Source organism: Idiotropiscis lumnitzeri, chromosome 21 (assembly GCF_059441095.1).
Source record: "Idiotropiscis lumnitzeri isolate Australia: NSW breed Sydney's pygmy pipehorse chromosome 21, RoL_Ilum_1.0, whole genome shotgun sequence".
Taxonomy (NCBI): Eukaryota; Metazoa; Chordata; class Actinopteri; order Syngnathiformes; family Syngnathidae; genus Idiotropiscis; species Idiotropiscis lumnitzeri.
The window spans coordinates 7,985,542-8,003,834 of record NC_142411.1 but is presented as its reverse complement, the minus strand read 5'-3'; the positions used below and the strand labels follow the sequence as shown (position 1 = coordinate 8,003,834).

General features: G+C 39.9%; 1 protein-coding gene across 5 annotated transcripts in view; it reads right to left on the bottom strand.

Moving 5' to 3' along the window:
• cdc42bpab (CDC42 binding protein kinase alpha (DMPK-like) b) overlaps positions 1–18,293 on the bottom strand; it is a 53,484-nt gene that overhangs the window by 8,654 nt on the left and 26,537 nt on the right. For 2 of the 5 annotated variants that reach the window (XM_088285539.1, XM_088285541.1), the window contains exons 6-31: positions 17,258–17,351; positions 16,259–16,459; positions 16,022–16,163; positions 15,730–15,839; positions 14,713–14,792; positions 13,752–13,930; positions 12,768–12,890; positions 12,515–12,648; positions 12,237–12,358; positions 11,361–11,481; positions 11,056–11,166; positions 10,067–10,314; positions 7,537–7,642; positions 6,260–6,384; positions 4,896–5,001; positions 4,667–4,815; positions 4,489–4,580; positions 4,034–4,110; positions 3,774–3,821; positions 3,211–3,249; positions 2,646–2,765; positions 1,583–1,666; positions 1,382–1,487; positions 1,161–1,297; positions 940–1,079; positions 233–314 (exon numbers count right to left, since the gene is read on the bottom strand). In XM_088285539.1, the coding sequence (XP_088141665.1) occupies positions 233–314; positions 940–1,079; positions 1,161–1,297; positions 1,382–1,487; positions 1,583–1,666; positions 2,646–2,765; positions 3,211–3,249; positions 3,774–3,821; positions 4,034–4,110; positions 4,489–4,580; positions 4,667–4,815; positions 4,896–5,001; positions 6,260–6,384; positions 7,537–7,642; positions 10,067–10,314; positions 11,056–11,166; positions 11,361–11,481; positions 12,237–12,358; positions 12,515–12,648; positions 12,768–12,890; positions 13,752–13,930; positions 14,713–14,792; positions 15,730–15,839; positions 16,022–16,163; positions 16,259–16,459; positions 17,258–17,351 (3,076 nt within the window). The remainder of the gene's footprint in view (positions 1–232; positions 315–939; positions 1,080–1,160; positions 1,298–1,381; positions 1,488–1,582; positions 1,667–2,645; positions 2,766–3,210; positions 3,250–3,773; positions 3,822–4,033; positions 4,111–4,488; positions 4,581–4,666; positions 4,816–4,895; positions 5,002–6,259; positions 6,385–7,536; positions 7,643–10,066; positions 10,315–11,055; positions 11,167–11,360; positions 11,482–12,236; positions 12,359–12,514; positions 12,649–12,767; positions 12,891–13,751; positions 13,931–14,712; positions 14,793–15,729; positions 15,840–16,021; positions 16,164–16,258; positions 16,460–17,257; positions 17,352–18,293) is intronic. The other 3 variants (XM_088285540.1, XM_088285543.1, XM_088285542.1) reach the window with 2 other exon arrangements.

The window sequence follows — 18,293 nt, the reverse complement described above, 5'->3', positions numbered from 1 at the left end:
AGGTTTCTGTTGAGGCGAAAAATCCCAACAGTGATGAAGGCAAGCAGTAAATTCCATCATAATTATTACGTTATATTCGCTCTGTTTTCCAGATTTATATTCTCTTATTCGGAAAGAATAATTTTCCTTGGAATATGAAATGATAATTTAATCGGATATGGATGAATGCAGTGTTTTTTTTTTTTTTTCAATACAAACAGTCTTAAGATGAATACAGAAAAGAAGAACCCACTCTGAATATGCAGGGGATGTCTTTGCGGCTAGCGTGAATGACATCAGAGGCCAAAACAGAGCTGACTGAAAACTCTTCGTCTCTGGATGAAACAAAACAAGGAAAAACACGGTCAAACCTGCAGCAGCGCATGCAATTAAATCATATTTGCAATCAATCAGTCAATTTGTGTTGCTGGAAAAATTTCCTCTTGTGGAGTTTTGATTCATCTCTCTTTTAAACAAGACATATCTTATTGAAGACATAAGAGGGACATTAATTAATAATAATAAAAATAATAAATTTAGTGTCTCTTAAAGGGGAAGTCAACCCCAAAAAATATATCCAATACTATGTTAGATGAGCCTACACTGGTCTAAAGACGGCATTCTGATCAATATTGCGTTTATGGAATATGAGTTTAGCAGCAAAATTTAACAGTTTTTGGCCATCCCTGGGGCGGCCATTTTGTCACTTCTGTCGACTGAAAATGACATCAGGTCACAACCAATCATGGCCCACCTATTTTCTGAACTGAGCCATGATTGGTTGTTAGCAGAGCCCTGAACAACTGTGATGTCATTTTCAGTTGACAGCATCTTTTGTTTGTGTTTAGCATGACACGTTTTGTATCTGTCCTAATGCATGGTGAACTACTCGAAGTCATTACTGACGAGTGGCTTGAAAATAAACACGTACAACTGTGGCGGACGTGACCACTTTCTTACCTCATATCTATGACTTGGCTCACAATTACACTCGGCTGTGTTGTCTTTCCTTCGCCTAGCTCATAAAGAAACAGTTTGAAGTCGCACACCACTGCCATTGCCCTCTGCCAGCCCTTCTTCACCCCTGTTGGTTTAGGCACCTATAATCAACAAAGAATGATATTTTAATGTTGACGTCAAATAATCGTCACTATAAATAGTTATTTTACGAGCTCACTTACCCTCACGTGCCCTTCATATGCAGTACCAATCCCCCTCTGAGGGTCGATGCCGAGTGGTCCTTTGGTCTGATCCTGCGGAACGGGACATACAGCTGGAGCCTTGTCTGCACATGTTACATGGCAGGAGAAGTTGCACACTGGATGAGGAGAGAGCAGGAGATAGGTTAGAGGTTTGATGTATATCATTCGTCTCATAAAATCTATTTGATATCAGATCTTACCTTCACAGGTGCAGCCTTGGCGTATGAGTCCCACCATGAGGGAAGTGCACTGGTTACATTTAGTGGGCGTGCTGAATGACTTCACGACAAATTGATGTGCTTTAGGCTTTAAAAAAAAAAAAGTAGAGAAAGTTGAGATGACATGTAGTTTTGAACGTGATCATATAAAACAAAACCAACAGTAGAGGAAAAATGGCTAACCTTAGGGGAGGAGCGACCGATACTGCCATATCCTCCTGAGCGCATAGTGGGGGTCGGGATTGCACGAGGAGAATGATCTATCAACTGCAAAATGAGGGACATCCAAACGGAGCAGTAGCAATTTAGTGTTTTATGTTCACATTGCATGTAAATTCCAATTTCATTGATCCATACACAACAACAATCTTTTTTTCATGCCATGCAAACAGTACAATTCAGATTTTCTTTTAAGCCCTCTTTTTCTTATGTGGTTATAATGAATGATTATGTATCCGATGACTCTGGACATTAAGTGGAAATTTGTGGTGATAGCAGCAACTAATTCATGCAGGCTCATTTGGAACGTGCAGCAATGATGTGACATCAGCCCTAGTAGACATCGACATGGAATGAGATGGAAAGAGATGAAATGAGATATTTTTTTTTTTTTTTTTTGGGCACAAAATATTTCTACCTCTTCCTGCCTCGCTCCTCTGTCATTGTGAAATGAGCCCTTACACACGGAACGTCCGTAAACACAGTGCCACGTGACATTTTTTTTTTTGCGTGCGTCACTCAATGTCGTGCTTTGTGCGCATGCGTGTCACATCACTCATTGTTCACATTAGTGGTCGCATTTGTTTAGGTTGTGTAAACAAGAACATAAAAAAGTAGGACCAAATCAGGCATCATCATGAATGTAACCTACTAAAACACCAGAAAATAAATTGGGGGGAATATATCATGATGTGAACGCCTATTCCCAAAATGCATTCAACATGCCATACCATGTTGTCTGACGAATCACTCAACTATTGCATCTACATTTCTCATTAATTGTGTTAGTGACAATTCCAAAGGGCAAACCTGTCAGACAGTGTCAGCAATGTAAGCTGAACATTTTCCCACACTGAGTTGGTATGGCAAGCATGTTGACACATTTGGATTCACCACATTACAGAACGGCCGCGTCATGCTTGCAAGAAGCCATGAAATATTTTGAAACATGTAGCTGTGAAGTTGTCTCTGCTGACACAAGCCAAGAGTCACCATAGCTCACACTGTGACTATGATGAGGTCTCACCTCTATGGGCTCCATGTCGCTGGCCATTGAGGGTGAGCGCGAACGGGACTTGAGGTGGGATTTCTGGTCATCTTCCCGGGATGGAGTGTTGGATGTTGTGAAATTATCCATTGAGTCCACCTGATGAGAGCAATGAAAGAAATGAAAATGCAGAACGACAGAAATACAAAAAAAGGTCACCCACTACATTTTTGGGAGAAAATTATATCCGTCAGATCATTCAGAGGAAAAAAAAAAAGGAGGTAACTCCAGGCACTGATGAGAAGGATTCCATTTAAGACACAATTCACACCTTAATTGTATACCTACTATGATTTATGAACAAAAGAAAAAATTTAAGCCCATGCTGATTGCCACCATATACCTGCTCCCTGCATTGCAATTCCCAAAGCAAACAAAACAAAACTCCAACATGCCTTTTGACACCACACCACTCACAAACAAAAAGCATCACATCCCATCCTTGCCATGCAACTGTTATAGCAAACATCCAGACACCACACACACGAAATGAACTGCGCAAGAGAATTAACGAGGGGTCACACAGTGTTGTGATGGTGCTTACACGTCTGCCTTTGCTAGCTGGGCCAACGGATGGCGAGCGCTTCAGCGGCAGAAGAGAGGCGCGGCGTGGGTGGCAGAGACATAGAAGTGAGTGAATATCAAGAAACTTAAGGTCATCTAGCTGGAGCAGCAAACACATCGAAACCTTTTGTATCGTGCACTGGGCTTGGACTGAGGAACAGGTCGGAAAGAACATACACAGAAGGTGAGGAAAAAGCAGGGAAAGTAAGTATGGCGCACAGCGACTACTCAAGCTAAAAATATATATGACTGGAAACTGTGGGGTTGACATTTGTATAAAAATGCATTGAACTCTTGGTGGTACAGTTCAAACTAATCCCCAAAACCACAAAGCCATTCACACTGAGCTCATAGCTAACTAACCGGGACTGCAAAATGTCAAATCGCTACAAGGATTTCTACTTGCATTTCTTCTACTTGCGTGATACACGGACTGACACGCGAACAAGCATGGACTTACATACACGACAACACTGACCTTTTCAGCTGTTAGGGTACACTTACAACACAAACAAGTGCTTCCATCTAACTAAGGAAACTTACGTCTTCCCAAAACTCAATTAAAGAAGATGAAGAAGAGGAATAAGAGTCCTGATGTATAAAAACAAAGCAAGGACAAACAATGATGGAAAGATTAAAAAAAAAAAGTTAAGACTGTTGAAAAAAAAATAAAATAAATGAAGCAAATTAGACTTCAGAAGGAAATGGCAGCCATTATTGACTTTCCTAGTAATATTTTAAAATGAATTCTTAAATGGACAGCTGCCACGTGTTATAAGCTGAGTGAGCTGACAAACACTCACATCGAACTGGTCAAGCGTTGACGTGGGGGCATTGAGAAAGGCTAAGAAAGAATTTTGGGAATCCTGATGCTTGACACCTAGGGACACAGAGCAAAGAATACAATGGTGGTTATGAAACTATCAGACTTAAAAAGAATGGTTTTGTTGAAGCACAGAAGAGGGCTTATATATAATCAAACAATACATTTTCATAAATGTTGTGTGCTTTATTCCCTGGCACAAAAACTAATCGGAGACTAATTTGTGAATTTTTGATAAGTTATTTTATGAATGCTTTAACTGCACTTTGATGCAATGTATTTTTTTGTTTACTTGATTAACTGAAAATGACATCATCTGCATCATATTGATCACTGTCTTTGTCATCATTACATCAAACTTGGGCTGCTCCTTTTCGTAGCCCTTGAGGAGATTTAACAATCACATCCAAGCAAATATTTTACGTGTCCTGGCACCTCGACGTAACCGCAGCTCCTCAGTCTCTTTCTTCAGCCTGTCGATCTCAGCCAGGAGCTCCTGATTTCTACTCTCTACATCCTGCAGTTTACTGGTGGAGTGGGGAAAGACGAGCGTCACTTCACAAGTTGCGTATTTATCGTGAGAAATACTTCAAGAAAGAAAAAAAGGATATACCATTCCGTGGAGATGTTGTTAGCCTTGACCTTATTCAACTCATCCTGAATGCTCTGTTTGGCCCTGATCTCAGCATCTAAAGCAGACTGCAACTCGAGGCGGGCTGACATGTCCAACTTGGCAAAGCGACGCATCTTCCACGGCATGTCCTGCAGTACAAGAGGTAAAAAAAAAAAAAAAAAGCATGAGACATGATTCTGTCATGTCAAACAAGTGCCAAGTGTTTTACCGTAGCTCTCGCTCCCAGACTGGTATTTCTCAGGCCCTCCAGCTCTTCCGTCATCTTTGTGGCCAAAGCCTGCAGGTAGCCACGTGCATCTTTCTCATCGCTCACCCTGCGGAAACCGTATTTCATTAGTAACCGGGATAAAAGTTGCACCAATAACTCAGCCTGTGGCAAGAATTTCTCGTGCTTGTAAAAACACTGACAGCAGTTCATTAATCCTTAGTGCTCCATTTTGCAAAGTATTTTTTTAAGTACATTTCCTTTTCCCAGTGAGGCAAACTGCAAACTCATTTGGAACACCAATAAAATAATGACAATACATCCACCAGGGGGCAATAAAAAACTACACGTTTCCCAATGACATTTTTCTAAACTTGCCCTTAAGATATGTGAGCATTTGCATGCATGTGAGCAGTAGCACTATGCTGGGACTTCAGGCTTGTCCGACAGAGGGAGGCCAAGCAGCTGGCAAGGTGTCAGCTGCAAAGGGAAGTGATCTGAGCCGGAGGGAGGGTCAAACAGCTCATGATCCTCACAGGTATGCAAAAAATGCAGCATTAACACCGTGAGGTGGAAACCAATACACTGCAAGGCGACATGCACTTGAAGAGTAAAAAAGCAACGCTGCATCGCTGTGTTCAAAAGTGCTTTGGCAAATTTGACCCACTGTCTGATAATTTAAGGATTATACTGGTCAACAACAAATTTTAATCAGAGATGGCTTTGTGTCTCCCAATATTTTCGATGCAGATTTTTAAAATCGTTTTAAATTATTTTTTGAGCTATTTCATTTTTAAGTTTGACCAATAAAATCTTGCCGTAATTGATTTATTAAAAATTAATAAATATCACACACTATAATAATATATCATATTATTATTATTATTATTATGAAAACCTAATGTGCTAAAGAAAAAAAACAAGGCCAGATTTGGAATCAGCCCAAAAAAAAAATCGTTTTGCATTTCTGATAAGATACGTTATTAAATAAAATGTTGACCAGTGTGAGTAGGAATTCACAATGAGGAAAGAAAAGGTATGGGAATTCATTTTCTTATAAATGAAGGGTCTCTTTGGTTTGGCTGTCTGAAGGAACCACGTCTACTGCCAGGTGTTGAGCAATCGGAAAAGTGATTTCCCGCTCAGCTTTGGCCGGGGGGGGGTGAGGACGGCACCCACAAATGAGTCCATGAACTGTTATTGTTTGCCTTTATTGCAAGTGACACCGACCCAAAGAAGGGGGCATGTGGTGCTCAATGTAAGTTGTGCCGCAATGGATCAAATTGCAGTTTCAATGATGAACTATTCAGTGTGCGTAGGTGAGTCAAAAGAATAATTTCCACTGTACAACAATGTATGTTTCTCACCACTGGATGATTTCTGTGATCTGGGCCTCCCAGTGAGCAACGCTCTCCTTTTTGTCAGCCAGCTCTCTCATCTCTTCCTCAAGCTGCCGGTTGGAGACACTCACCTTCTCAAACATGCTTGTTAGCTGAGGAAATACGCATGTGAAGTCATCATTTCAGACGTCACATTTTCCAAAGCAGGGAAATACAACAGACAACTAATAACAAAGCCCACTCGAAGGTCATCATGTATAAATCAAACTTCAAACTGAACATCTGTTTTTGGACCAGAAGCAAAGGTGCTCGGCCTTGAAATGATTTGTTTAATTGGACATTCAAGTCATATTGGTAGGTCTTGACAACTTTCTGATTGCATTACCAGAGAGACACGACTCGTGATTGAAACCGACTTACATTGTTTAAAAAATTATCCGGCTTCCTTTCATGTCTGTTGTGCAAGAGAATGTAACCATGGAGACATAACAAATCGTAAACTATTCTATTGTTTGATCAAATGACTCACTTACTGAGCACATTTTATTTCTGTCAGGTCTGTGAGGTAATTTTCACACTAATACAGTATAATGTAATACAGTTCGGCGGAGGCTTTCCAAGCTCGGGAGAGGAAGCATCTAAGGACACGCAAGGTAACAAAGCCATGTTAAGGTTCGGAAAGTGCTCTGAGCCACGAGGATGAACACATTTCCAGGCTCATGCAGTAAATTTGCGGTTGGTTTACAGGACCCAGAAAATTCAGTCATCCAAACAGAATATTAACTGCTTTAAGCTGGAGCATCCCCATAAAGATTAAATATGCAAGAATTTTGTTGCAAAGACCAGGTTGCAGTTATAATCATGGACTGATCTTAGATGTTTTTCGATGTCTACTGCATTTTTTACTACAGTAATTTTTTTTATTTTTTTTTGCCAATTGTAACATGGCCATTCGTAGCAGATTTTCTTCGTAATTAATTGCGCCCCACATTTAAAGTAGGGGCCTTTTTGAACTTAGAATAACCTTTCTCTAAATCAGCAGAATCCACTGCACAGCATAGGAGGCCACAGGGTGCTTTTTATGTGGGCTCTTGACCAGTGATTTCTTTGGCATGAAGAGTGAGGGGGGTGGAAGAATGTGATGAAAACATTTGGGCCAGCCCAGAGAGGTTACCTCAGGTTAGGGACTGATTTATTGGTGCGAGACAGTTAAAGGAAATGGCTAAAGCACAAGATAAACTTCAATTTAGAGTATTTTTTTCCCCCGCCGCTCCATTCTAGTGCATTTCTGAAATATATCTTACCTTATCCAATTCACTGGACAGCTTTTTATTTTCTTCGGTAAGCAGAACTCGTTCCCTTTCACACTTTTGCTTGTAATCGGTCTCAAACTCTTCCCGCTCAGTTTGGCTGTTGAGAAGAAACAGACTGCTAAAACTTGTGACATTGTAAAAAAAAAAAAAAAAAAAAATGGGAATATTCCAACAACCCTGTAAAAAGAATGTGTTTCCAAATGCATTATTCATGTGTGAGGATAATTACTGAAAATGTGCAAAGGCTGAGAACTGTAATACTCTACTAGGGTGATATAGTGTTAAAATGTCTTTCAACTTTTCAATTTTCCATCTATCTTTTATTTCTGGGCATGGCTAAAACGGTGCCCAGCAACACCTGGTACATCCAGAATGAGTCGCCTCTCCCCTACTTAACTGACTGCATTCCTTTGGCTAAATGCCAAAAATCTGTCATTTAAATTAACGCAAACGTTAACATATCTTGTGTTATTCGGGCTACCGTAATGTTGAAACGCAACGTATTATAGCTATAACTAAAAATAAGTATGTGCTCAAATGTCTGCGCTAATGTGTTTATTATAAACTGTTCACTTTGCCGCAATTGTGTGTTCTGAGAACCAACGCGCCGACGACACTACGCACAACGAAGACATTGGACAACACTGCCTGGACAACAGAAGCCTGTTAGCCTGTTGTTGCTGCATGGAAAAGCTCCATAATTACATTGTGGGATAATTATTCAGCCACTAGAGGCTTGAAATGTCCTATATAATGTCCCAAAAAATTGTGAATTGTTTTATAGTTCTGGGAAAAAAATGTCTATAATTATGCCTTTTTTTTCCTGAAAAGTTGTCTTCAATGAGTGGAAGGAATCCGCTCAACAGCGAGGAAATATAAAATCTGAGTAAATTGTGCCACTTCAGCACATTCCTTGGCCAATTCTGCAAATGACATCACTTATAGACATCTCGGGACTAGGAGAAAGGAGACTTTCCAAGAGCAATTATTTACCAATTGCTCTGAAAGTGATATTCCTCAAAATGAGTCAGTTTTATTTTCTTGAGTAAAAATACATTGTGAGTGAAAAATGGACCATCTTGATGCTATGGGTGTTTGTGGATACATTTTCATGGTTCAAATATATAGGGAGGTATTGGCAAAGCTTGATATACTTGGCCATTTTTTTAAAGTGAAGATGGACAAGATGACCTTTTATTAAAGGTTAAATTCTGCCTTTGAAGAGTTAAAATGGCAACTGATATGAAATACTCAATTATATTTCCCAGCCCTATAATCTGATGAAATCTCTGCACGTAAGTGCCAAGGCCAAAAACCTTGAAAGCCTGAGACCACTAATCCTTCAGGCGACACTGCATTAAAAACCTGCATTATTTACTAAAGGATATTGCTAGATGGTCTTAGGAACACTCCATAAATCCACATTTTTTTTGCTCCATCTACAAATGCAAGTTCAAACTATACCATACAAAATGAAAGTCACATATAAACAACACCCAGAAACATCACCGGCTTGAAATAGTGCGCCGTGGTGTGACGAGTGCACATTTCAAATTGTTTTTCAAAATCATAGACATCATGTACTCTGGGCCAAAGAAGAAAAGGACCATCCAGATTGTTACCAGCTTCAAGTTCAAAAGCCAGCATGTGCGATGGTATGTGTTGAGTTAGTGGGTATGTGTTGAGTTAGTGGCCATCGCATGGGTAACTTGCACATTTGTGAAGGCATCATTATTCGGGGGTTTGTACATTTAAATAGCTTTTCTTTGTGGTGTATTCATTTAAATATAGGTAAAAAAAAAAAAGATTTGCAATTTGTTTATATAAAGTGACAGAATAAAAAGATTTCAGTCGGTCGTGCTGGTCAATGGCTTCCCAGTGTTATTCCCATTAATACCAAATACACAATTTCGCCAAACAAAATAATTGAATGAATTGACATTCCGTACATAAACTACTCACACATAGTAAACTAGTAGTAAAAAAGATTTACTACAACAAACAGGAATCAAAAAGCCCTTGTCGTTCCTGCTTGGTGATCAGCGCACCAGCCTCACACCGATACTGAGAGATTTGAGATTAGCAGCTTCATTTAAAGCGTGGTTTAATTTAAAATACGAGTAGATCACTTCAAATACTCATCTGGATAAATAGCTCTGTAGAAACTAGAATGACATCTATTATGAGTGAGATGATGTAACAGAAATCTCTTCACAGATTTTACTCGCTCTCGCTTGAATGTGTCTCACTTGGTTGTTGGATGTAATCCATGCACTAAGAATAAATAATATACTGTACAGATTTCACTCTGTGATTTGAAAAGTATAATACATTGAAAAGTATAAGTGATTGCTTGTATTTATCACTGAAAGACAACATATGCAGCGCTGCAAAGCCAATAAACCTTCACAGCATTAAAAATGTGGACGGCATGTTACAATGTTGTCACTTAAATAGAGAGGTAATAAAGCCAAGGACAGTAAATATGGAAAATACAAAAAATAATAAAAAGATGAAAGACCTCTCTCTTCGAGTCTTCTCAAGCTTGTCTTTGAGCATCAGGATTTCTTTCTGGAGGCCGAGATGCAGGCTTTCGGCGTCACGTAGCTCCTTGCGCAAGGTCTTCAACTCGGTGCCGTGTTGTGCCTCTCGACGTGCCAGTTCCTCCTCGTGTAGGTGGCTCTTCTTTTCCAGGTCGCCCCGGAGACGGCCCATCTCCTGGGATTGGTTAGAAAACGTCGGGGCGGCAAATGATCCGACTTGTTTCACCTAGAAAAGATGGGAGCGATGAATAAGACAATGGAGTCCGAACAATCTCCGATGAGTTGGAAGAATGTGAGAGTGACACAGCAATTAGCTCACTTTTGAATTATATGCTAACATTGGCTGAATAATTTTGAAATTGATTGCAGGGAACAGAAATCAGCGACTAAGCTTTTGACCTTTACACATCCATTCATACTTCTGACTGTGGTCTACAAAATGCCTCCCAAAATTTGGACACTCAAGCAGAAATTCTTTAAATCCCAATGGATATCCTCAAGTGCGCTTGAACATTTTTTTATAATACATTTCACTGCAAAGTCTCCTCAATATGAGCATCACACAAACAGATCCCTGCTGTGATGCACTCAAAAACAACGGGAAGCCCTGGCACAGCACAAGCCATTGCGCTGAAAGAGATATTTTGCATTATTTACAAAAGAGTTCAGTAACGGGTTGCGGTGTATTATTTTCATGAATGTTATTTCTAACAAAATAAATGCTTTTAAAATTACCCTACACTGTGATGTATTAAGCCGTACTTCAGAAAATAAAAAAGTCAAACTCGCGAGGACAGGCTGCTTACCATTTGTATAATGCAATGTAAAATTGAAAAACCTCATCTATTTTAAAGAATGACAGAACACAGTAGAAGTTGAATATGAGAAATTACAATGATTGGTATCGTGAGCATATGGTGTTTGAAGGCTGAGCAGATGTGTGATAGATGATGTTTATCATTATTACCTTCAGCCTTTCCAGATCGCCCTCCAGCTGTCGGGTGTACTGCTCATTACGTTCTTTCAGCTTCCTCTCTTTAAGCGCCTCTGCTGTGCGCTCTTCCATCTGAGTCTCCATCTGATGACATGATTATACGTTCATTTCGGTCAATGACTTTGGAAACTACTATACTCCCGACACAAAATCTATTTCTATTATCTCATCAGAATTTATAATTATTCTAAAATGTACTCATGTGAATTATGCCTTTAGACCAATCAGTGTTAAGAGATGATAAGGGTGTGCTAGCAACCACAGGGAGTCTACTCTACCTCTTTCCTGGCCTTCTCAGCCTTTCGCACCTCAAGGCGCAAAGCCTCAACTTTCTGATTTTGACACTCCATTTCCTCCGCCTTGTCACGCAGCTGGCGAGACAGTTGCTGCTTTTCCGACCTGTGGGTTAGATCATGATATGGAGTCAATGATAAAAGCAAAACGTGAGAAAAAAAATAGTGGACAAACAAAGCGAACTAATATTTGTTTAAAAAAAAAAATACAATGCTCTAAGCCATCAATGTTCAGAATTCCAAAAGTGGTCTGCTCTAACAATTGTGTGATTTAATAACCATTGTGAACCACAATTTAAATTCAACAATTTTCTGATTAGGGATTCTTGCAGAGTAAGCAGTAAAATACGTACTCTTACACAACAATCTGGCAAAAACAATGCTTTTGAAAAGTTTCATGTACAGATCAAATTAAATTGATTGCAGTTCACATGTGAAAATGTAAAATCCCCAAAAATCCATGCCAGGCAGAGTTGTCGTTGGCATGTTATATATTTATATAGATTTAAAAAAAAAAAAAAGAACATACATGAGCTGCTCGTCCATCCAGTGAAAACGTCAGTGAATTATGTGACTAGCCTGTGCTAGTCTGACAGTACAATTGCAATAAAGAGTTCTGTGTTCACCCTTTGCCGTTTCAAAAACTCAAAACACATCTGCACGTCATTTTCCACTGTCCTGCTCTATGTTGACACTTGACAGCACGGACATGGAAATGGCAAAAGTATCGTAATTTCCACTCTAAGAACTGTATTTTGAGGCTTAAAAACACCGCTGTCATAAACAACTGCTGTTAAATGATTTCAGTTAAAAATAGTTTCATGTAAACGAACGCCAAGTCTGTTTAATGTGAGGCTATACCTGAGGTCTGAGAGATCCTTGTTGAGTTCTGAAAACTCATGCATGGCCATTTTTCTCTGACCATGAGCTTCTTTCAGATCCTTTGACTGCGACTTCACCTTCTCATTGGATTCCACAAGGTCCTAGCCACAAATAAGAGGGAAACAAAATATGATGTAATTTATGGCAATAAAGACTTGCTCTAAATATGGTTGGAATCAGTTTGTCTAAACACTAACGCTTACATAAAATTAAAAAAAAATTAAATAAAAAAAATTAATTAATCACTACAGTACTACCATCAGCAGGTCATCCTTTTCCCTTGTGAGACTTTTGATTTGTTTCTCTAACATCTTAACATGCTTGGATGAGTCTTCTAGTTCTCGACGAGCCATCGTGACATCTTCAAGCTGCTTTTCCAGTTGGCCCGAGTCTGTCATACACACAAAATCAATCGGCTAATACAGGAAACTCATTCAACTCAAACGCAGTATCACAGGATTAGGTGCCTGTACAACTGACATTAGCGAGATTTAAATCATTAAGTCCTACCAGCGATTTGTTTCTTGAGGATGTCAATCTCGGTCTTTAGACTCCGGATCTCCACCTCCTTGTTGGCACTCAAAGGGCCTTCACCAGATGGGTGTTGATGTGCTTGAACAGTCTGGGTCAAATCTGCAACGTCAATATATCCGTCAAGAGAGGTTCTCAGGGTACGATCGTATAGTGGATTTTGGTGACTTGTACACTGTACACTACATTTTTGCTTCAAGGGTGAGGAAAAAGAAGGAACATCAAACGCATTCATGAGCGGGAAGTCGGCCAGGGTCATGAAGGGACTGCAGCAAGGTAGTGAAACTCCCAGGTTAAAAAGGCCAGTGCAGTTAGAATTTATGGAAATTGATTATATTTCCATTGCGTCTTTGAACCAAGGGTGCTCGCTCCTGTAGTCAAAAATAATGTTAATTGTCCATCACTAATTAAAGACATCTTAAAGACATTTGTGTTTTTTTTAAATACATTAAATATGTTGGAAGATAAGTGTTAAAAACAGGCAAAGACAGCTCAAATTAGTGCTAAATTGCTGAGATATAGCGTTGTCCCAATTTAATCAGGAACAAGCTGATCCGACCAAGGAACAGCATGAGTCACCTCTCCCTGCAACCCATTCTTGATAATAACTAAGCTCCTTTGTCCGATTACAATGTGTAGTTAGTCATCGAGCGATGGACAAACTTCAAAAATTACATTTTCCCTGAAGTGTGACTTGTTTTGTGTTAATTAGGCTACAATGTCAGTGCCATGCAACATGCATGACCGGCACACGGGGCAAGATGGCCGCCAAACAGATCCACTGTCGTGGATAACTACAGTTGAATATGGCTACAAGATTTTTATATCGTTTAGCCACATTGGCTAAAAGATTTCATGATCCAGCGCCAACCCTGCGTTCATTAATCATCTGTAACACCTTCATTAACACGGTTTTAAGCTCCTGTATATATGTTTTAGTAGTAGCGTGACCCTCTGGCTCACCTTGAACTTTGCGGTTCAGCTCCAGTTTCTCCTGTTCCAGGCGGTGGATCCTCCTCTCGTAGGCCTCCACGGCGAGGCTGTCCTCAAAGCTGCGCTGGACAGCTGTGTCAAGTTGTTCCTTACCCGCCTTGCCCGCCACACCTGACGGCTGCCGGAGGCAACCCCGATCAGAGATTGTGCTAAAGAGGAGGAAAATGGTGAAGAATGGGTTGAATAAGCGTATAGCAATTTCAAACACATGACGGGATGCATGTTTATGAAGTTGCTATCAAGAAAAAAAAATCTGACGTGGTGTGAAAAGTGGCTGAGCTTTGCCATCACTTTTGTTAAATGATAATCTTCTAATACTTGTACCCACAAATCAATATAAAATACTAATTCTGTGAAGCCATCCAAGTTATCGGTAACAAGGAAATCACAGGGACTAAAAGTATTCTCTGTGACTCAACAGTCTGACTTTCTCATGAGAGTTAGAGGGAGTGGCTCCCTACGGTGTGGAACACTTTTGGCGAGCAAGCAATTGCCGCCCTTCTATCTCTAGTGAGAAAGACAAACAGTCTCTGCCTTGAGTTGGTGAAATGATAATTGGCACACAAGCATGAATTAACACAGTTCACAGCCAAGATGGTTGTTGAAAGCCAAGTTTGATGGACTTGATTCATGTAATTGGAAAGATTAAGCCAGGTAACATTAGCCTTATGCCAGAAGCTGAAAGCGGAATTGCGAGTTGGTAACAGCGACATTACTCAAAACTGTTGGAGTTGAAAGAGCAACTGACAGAGTGATGGGAGAACTGGAAAGGGAGAAAGAGTGGAAAACACCATTATCACTGAGCCTTGAAGAGATAAAGGTGGCTTTCCCACGGATAGAACTTCAACGAGAATGTGAACATCACTTTATTAGGGAAGAAGGATGTTTTTAACTGGTCTTTTAAATTAAACGGTTTCACTTGTAGACTTACCATTTACTGGTGTAGGTGAAGCCAACAAAGGGCAAATGGTGGCCAGAAAAGGCAGTGTGAGAGGGAGGGGGCATCGTCTCCTGTAGAGGGGAAAAAAAACAATGAATACATTAGGGCTGCCACAAAGGATTATATTGAGAGTTGACTAGTCAGCGGTTATTTTTGCGGTTATATGTAAATCGGAGCTAATTGCACCGGCATGCAGCTGCAGTAATGGAAAAGATTATTAGAGCACTAATATTTTTTTCATTTGGTTGTTCATTTAAAATAGCTAGTTCAACTGCAGAGATATTTGATTGGGCTAATATAATGATCAAGTCAAAAAAACATTCTGCTGCATGCCTTTCATTATTTTTACTTGTTTGGTGCACTTTGAAAAGTAACCATAACAAATATTAGAGTGTTTGTGGCTGAAACAAAAAAAATGAATTGTCATCTGATCATCTGGTTATGTTTCATCAACTGCACTTATAAAACAAACCAAAGCTCATAAATTTATTATTCTTAGCCCAAAGAAAACATTTACAGCATTAGGCAAGTAGCTCACTAACGCTAATGCTAATATTAGCGGCTAACGAGACAATTAGCTTACAAAGATGGCAGTTTATCTTCATACGAAATGGAATCAGGCCCAACGTCCTTTAGATGCTCATGCATGATCGTTCTGCTTTCAAGAAAGGGAGGTTCTGTTCCGCATTACATTGTTCTTGTATTTTTCATGAATGCGCCAAACGCCTTCAAACTTTATTGCCGGCAGCTAGACATGATGTTTTTCTGGTTACGTCATGGCTATCCCAGATAACCATCACTGTGCATGGGCGTTTAGCACAGAAAGGCAGCCACAGCACGAAAGATTCAGAGGAGTGAAAAATCATCTTAATAAAAATAAAACAATGTGAACCTAACTACTCGACTAATCTTGCATGTCCTGGAATACATCACAGAAGGCTAGAAATCATGGAATCATGAAGTGACAATGTTTTTGCCTTTGTCTTCTGACGACACACCCAAACTTACTGAGTTCTTGAGAGAGTCGTCATCCACATCAAAGTTGGAGGTATCTGTGGGACTGCTGACCTCAGGGATGTAAGGGGCCTCACACGTGCGGATATGGTCCCAGTCAATGCCTGAATATTAAGGAGATCACAGCTAACTGATAAAATTCAGGATCATAGAAAAGCATGCCAATTAATTAAATCAACAATCCTAAAATGTTTCTTTTCAAGATAGGTATTGTAATCCGTTTATGCTCTAATTCAGGGACTTTATTGTTATCATTGAGTGAGTGAGGATTAGAAATAAACTGTACCAGAGAAAAATGGATGCTGCTTGTAGTCTTCTATCCCATTCTGTCCTAGTCGGTACTCTCGACTACAAATGAGCCGACGTATGAGATCCTTTGCTTCCTCTGAAACTAAATCTGTTATCTGCTGCGGGAACTGGAATCGCTCCTGGAAAAACATACATGATGATTGTGGCAAAAGTTGAGCTGAATTTAAGGGTCTCAATCAAAATCACAAAGTGGTGTCCCGCCAAATTAGCTCACCTTGTGGTTCATGATTTTGCCATACGTTTCCACGAGGGACTCGGCATAGAAGGGGGTCTCTCCATACAGCATTTCATACATACAGACACCCAGGGACCACCAATCACACTCAGGTCCATACTTGCCCTTCCCATCCTCCATGGCCTGGAGGATTTCTGGAGAAATATAGTCTGGTGTCCCCACAGCCACGGAGGACTGGACCTGGGATGAAAAACAAAACACACGTCAATGACTACAAATCCAATGCAAAGATGAATCAAATATGACATCCTGTTAACTTTGATCAGAATAGCAAAAGTCAGTTCTCATTAAATAGATGACTCGAGCCAAAAATCATTCACTGTTTTTATTTCCACATATGCGATTCCAAATCAAAGCATGAAAAAAAATATATCAATGAGTAGAAGCCTGTTGAAAAAAAAAATAGAATTGTCAGGGTTTCCCCTTAAAAAAGCCAAGCATTTATTATATAAACTAAAAAGAAAAATGCGAGAATATTTTGCTTTCCAATGAAACACTGAACTAATATTTAACTTGAATAGCCACTTTTGATGAGAGCTGCTTGGCATTGGTTCTGTAAACTGGTATTCCAGCCGAGAACATTTGGACTAAATTCCATGATTTCACCACTGGTGGAGCTAGGATTTTTTTTCCTTTGGGCCCATGGAGGGTGGCCAAAGCACAAAAAAAAAAATAAAAAAATACCTCTCTTTGTCCTGCAAGTGGATTTCACTGCACTTCTTGATTATGACTGAAAACCTTTTTTTTTTTTTTTTTTATTTGCTCCATCGTAAAGAACGGAAATTTAATTAATCCGGACTGAAGGAGGCAGCAGCTACTCTACTACAACTGACCTACCTTTGATGTGGGCTTATGTCCACAGGAGTCAGAGTATTGAACAAGCTCTCACCTCCATCCGAATACTGCGTATTTTCAAATGCTTTGACATCAACAACAACAGTTAACAGCAGCTGCAGCAGCTGCATGGTAAACGCATACCGTTCCATCCTCCATGAGTTTGAGGCACGAGCCAAAGTCAGCCAAGCGGATATGGCCATTCCGATCCAACAGAATGTTGTCGGGCTTTATGTCCCTGTTGGAAGAATGAGAGAGAATGAAGAAATGAAGGGCGGGAAATGCAGTCTTCAAAATAAAACATTGATAGAGAGACCCATTCCAAGCTCATAATGAGCATTTATCTGAATGGAAAATTCTGTTAATGTTAAAAGTTCTACATAAGGCACTCAGTATAAACATCCTGTCAACATGCATCTTTTTTGCAATCCTACAACTGATGACACGTTTATAATATTGTTTGCAGATGATGTCAGTTGGATTTATTGGAATACAGATTAGAAGTTACCACTACTGCAGTTAAGCCACCTCAATGTTTATTTGTCGTTTTTTTCCATCAACTCAAGTAGTTTTCCACATTTCTAAACTGATTTGTGTAGCAAGTGGTGTTAACTTGTTCGTAAAATAAAAGATGATTACAAAAATGACTAAAACAACTACAGTCCAGACTCATGTAGAGATAATTTTGCAAATTGCGTCTAATTCCAACAACTGCATTCATGGTAATGGGTTGTACTTATATAATTTTACTTATGATATTATTTCTTAGTGTGACTCTAGCCCACGGTGCAAAAAAGGTTGGGAATCGCGGACCGACAGAATGTTTTTGTGTTTTAGTCATGCTTTTACCCACATGACAAATGAAAGCCACAATCCATCCGGATCGTCATCTTGGCCAGTTTGAGTCTAGTCACTAAAATCGACATTGTATGACTCCCAGCTCGCGTGACTTGAGGGAGTTCAGGCACAATTAGGGGGCAAACATTGTTGTGGTTCAAATTAATTCTCTCTTTGCTGCTCTGCTTCATCTTTTCCTAAATCGGCCACAACCTGACTGATATTAGCAGCTCACCAGTGAATGTTGCCGCACAAACGCCTGCGGCTGTGCATGCATGCACATGCACATGCAGATGCACACAGCACACCCCTAGCTTTCACACACTGGAAGGCCAACAGCGAA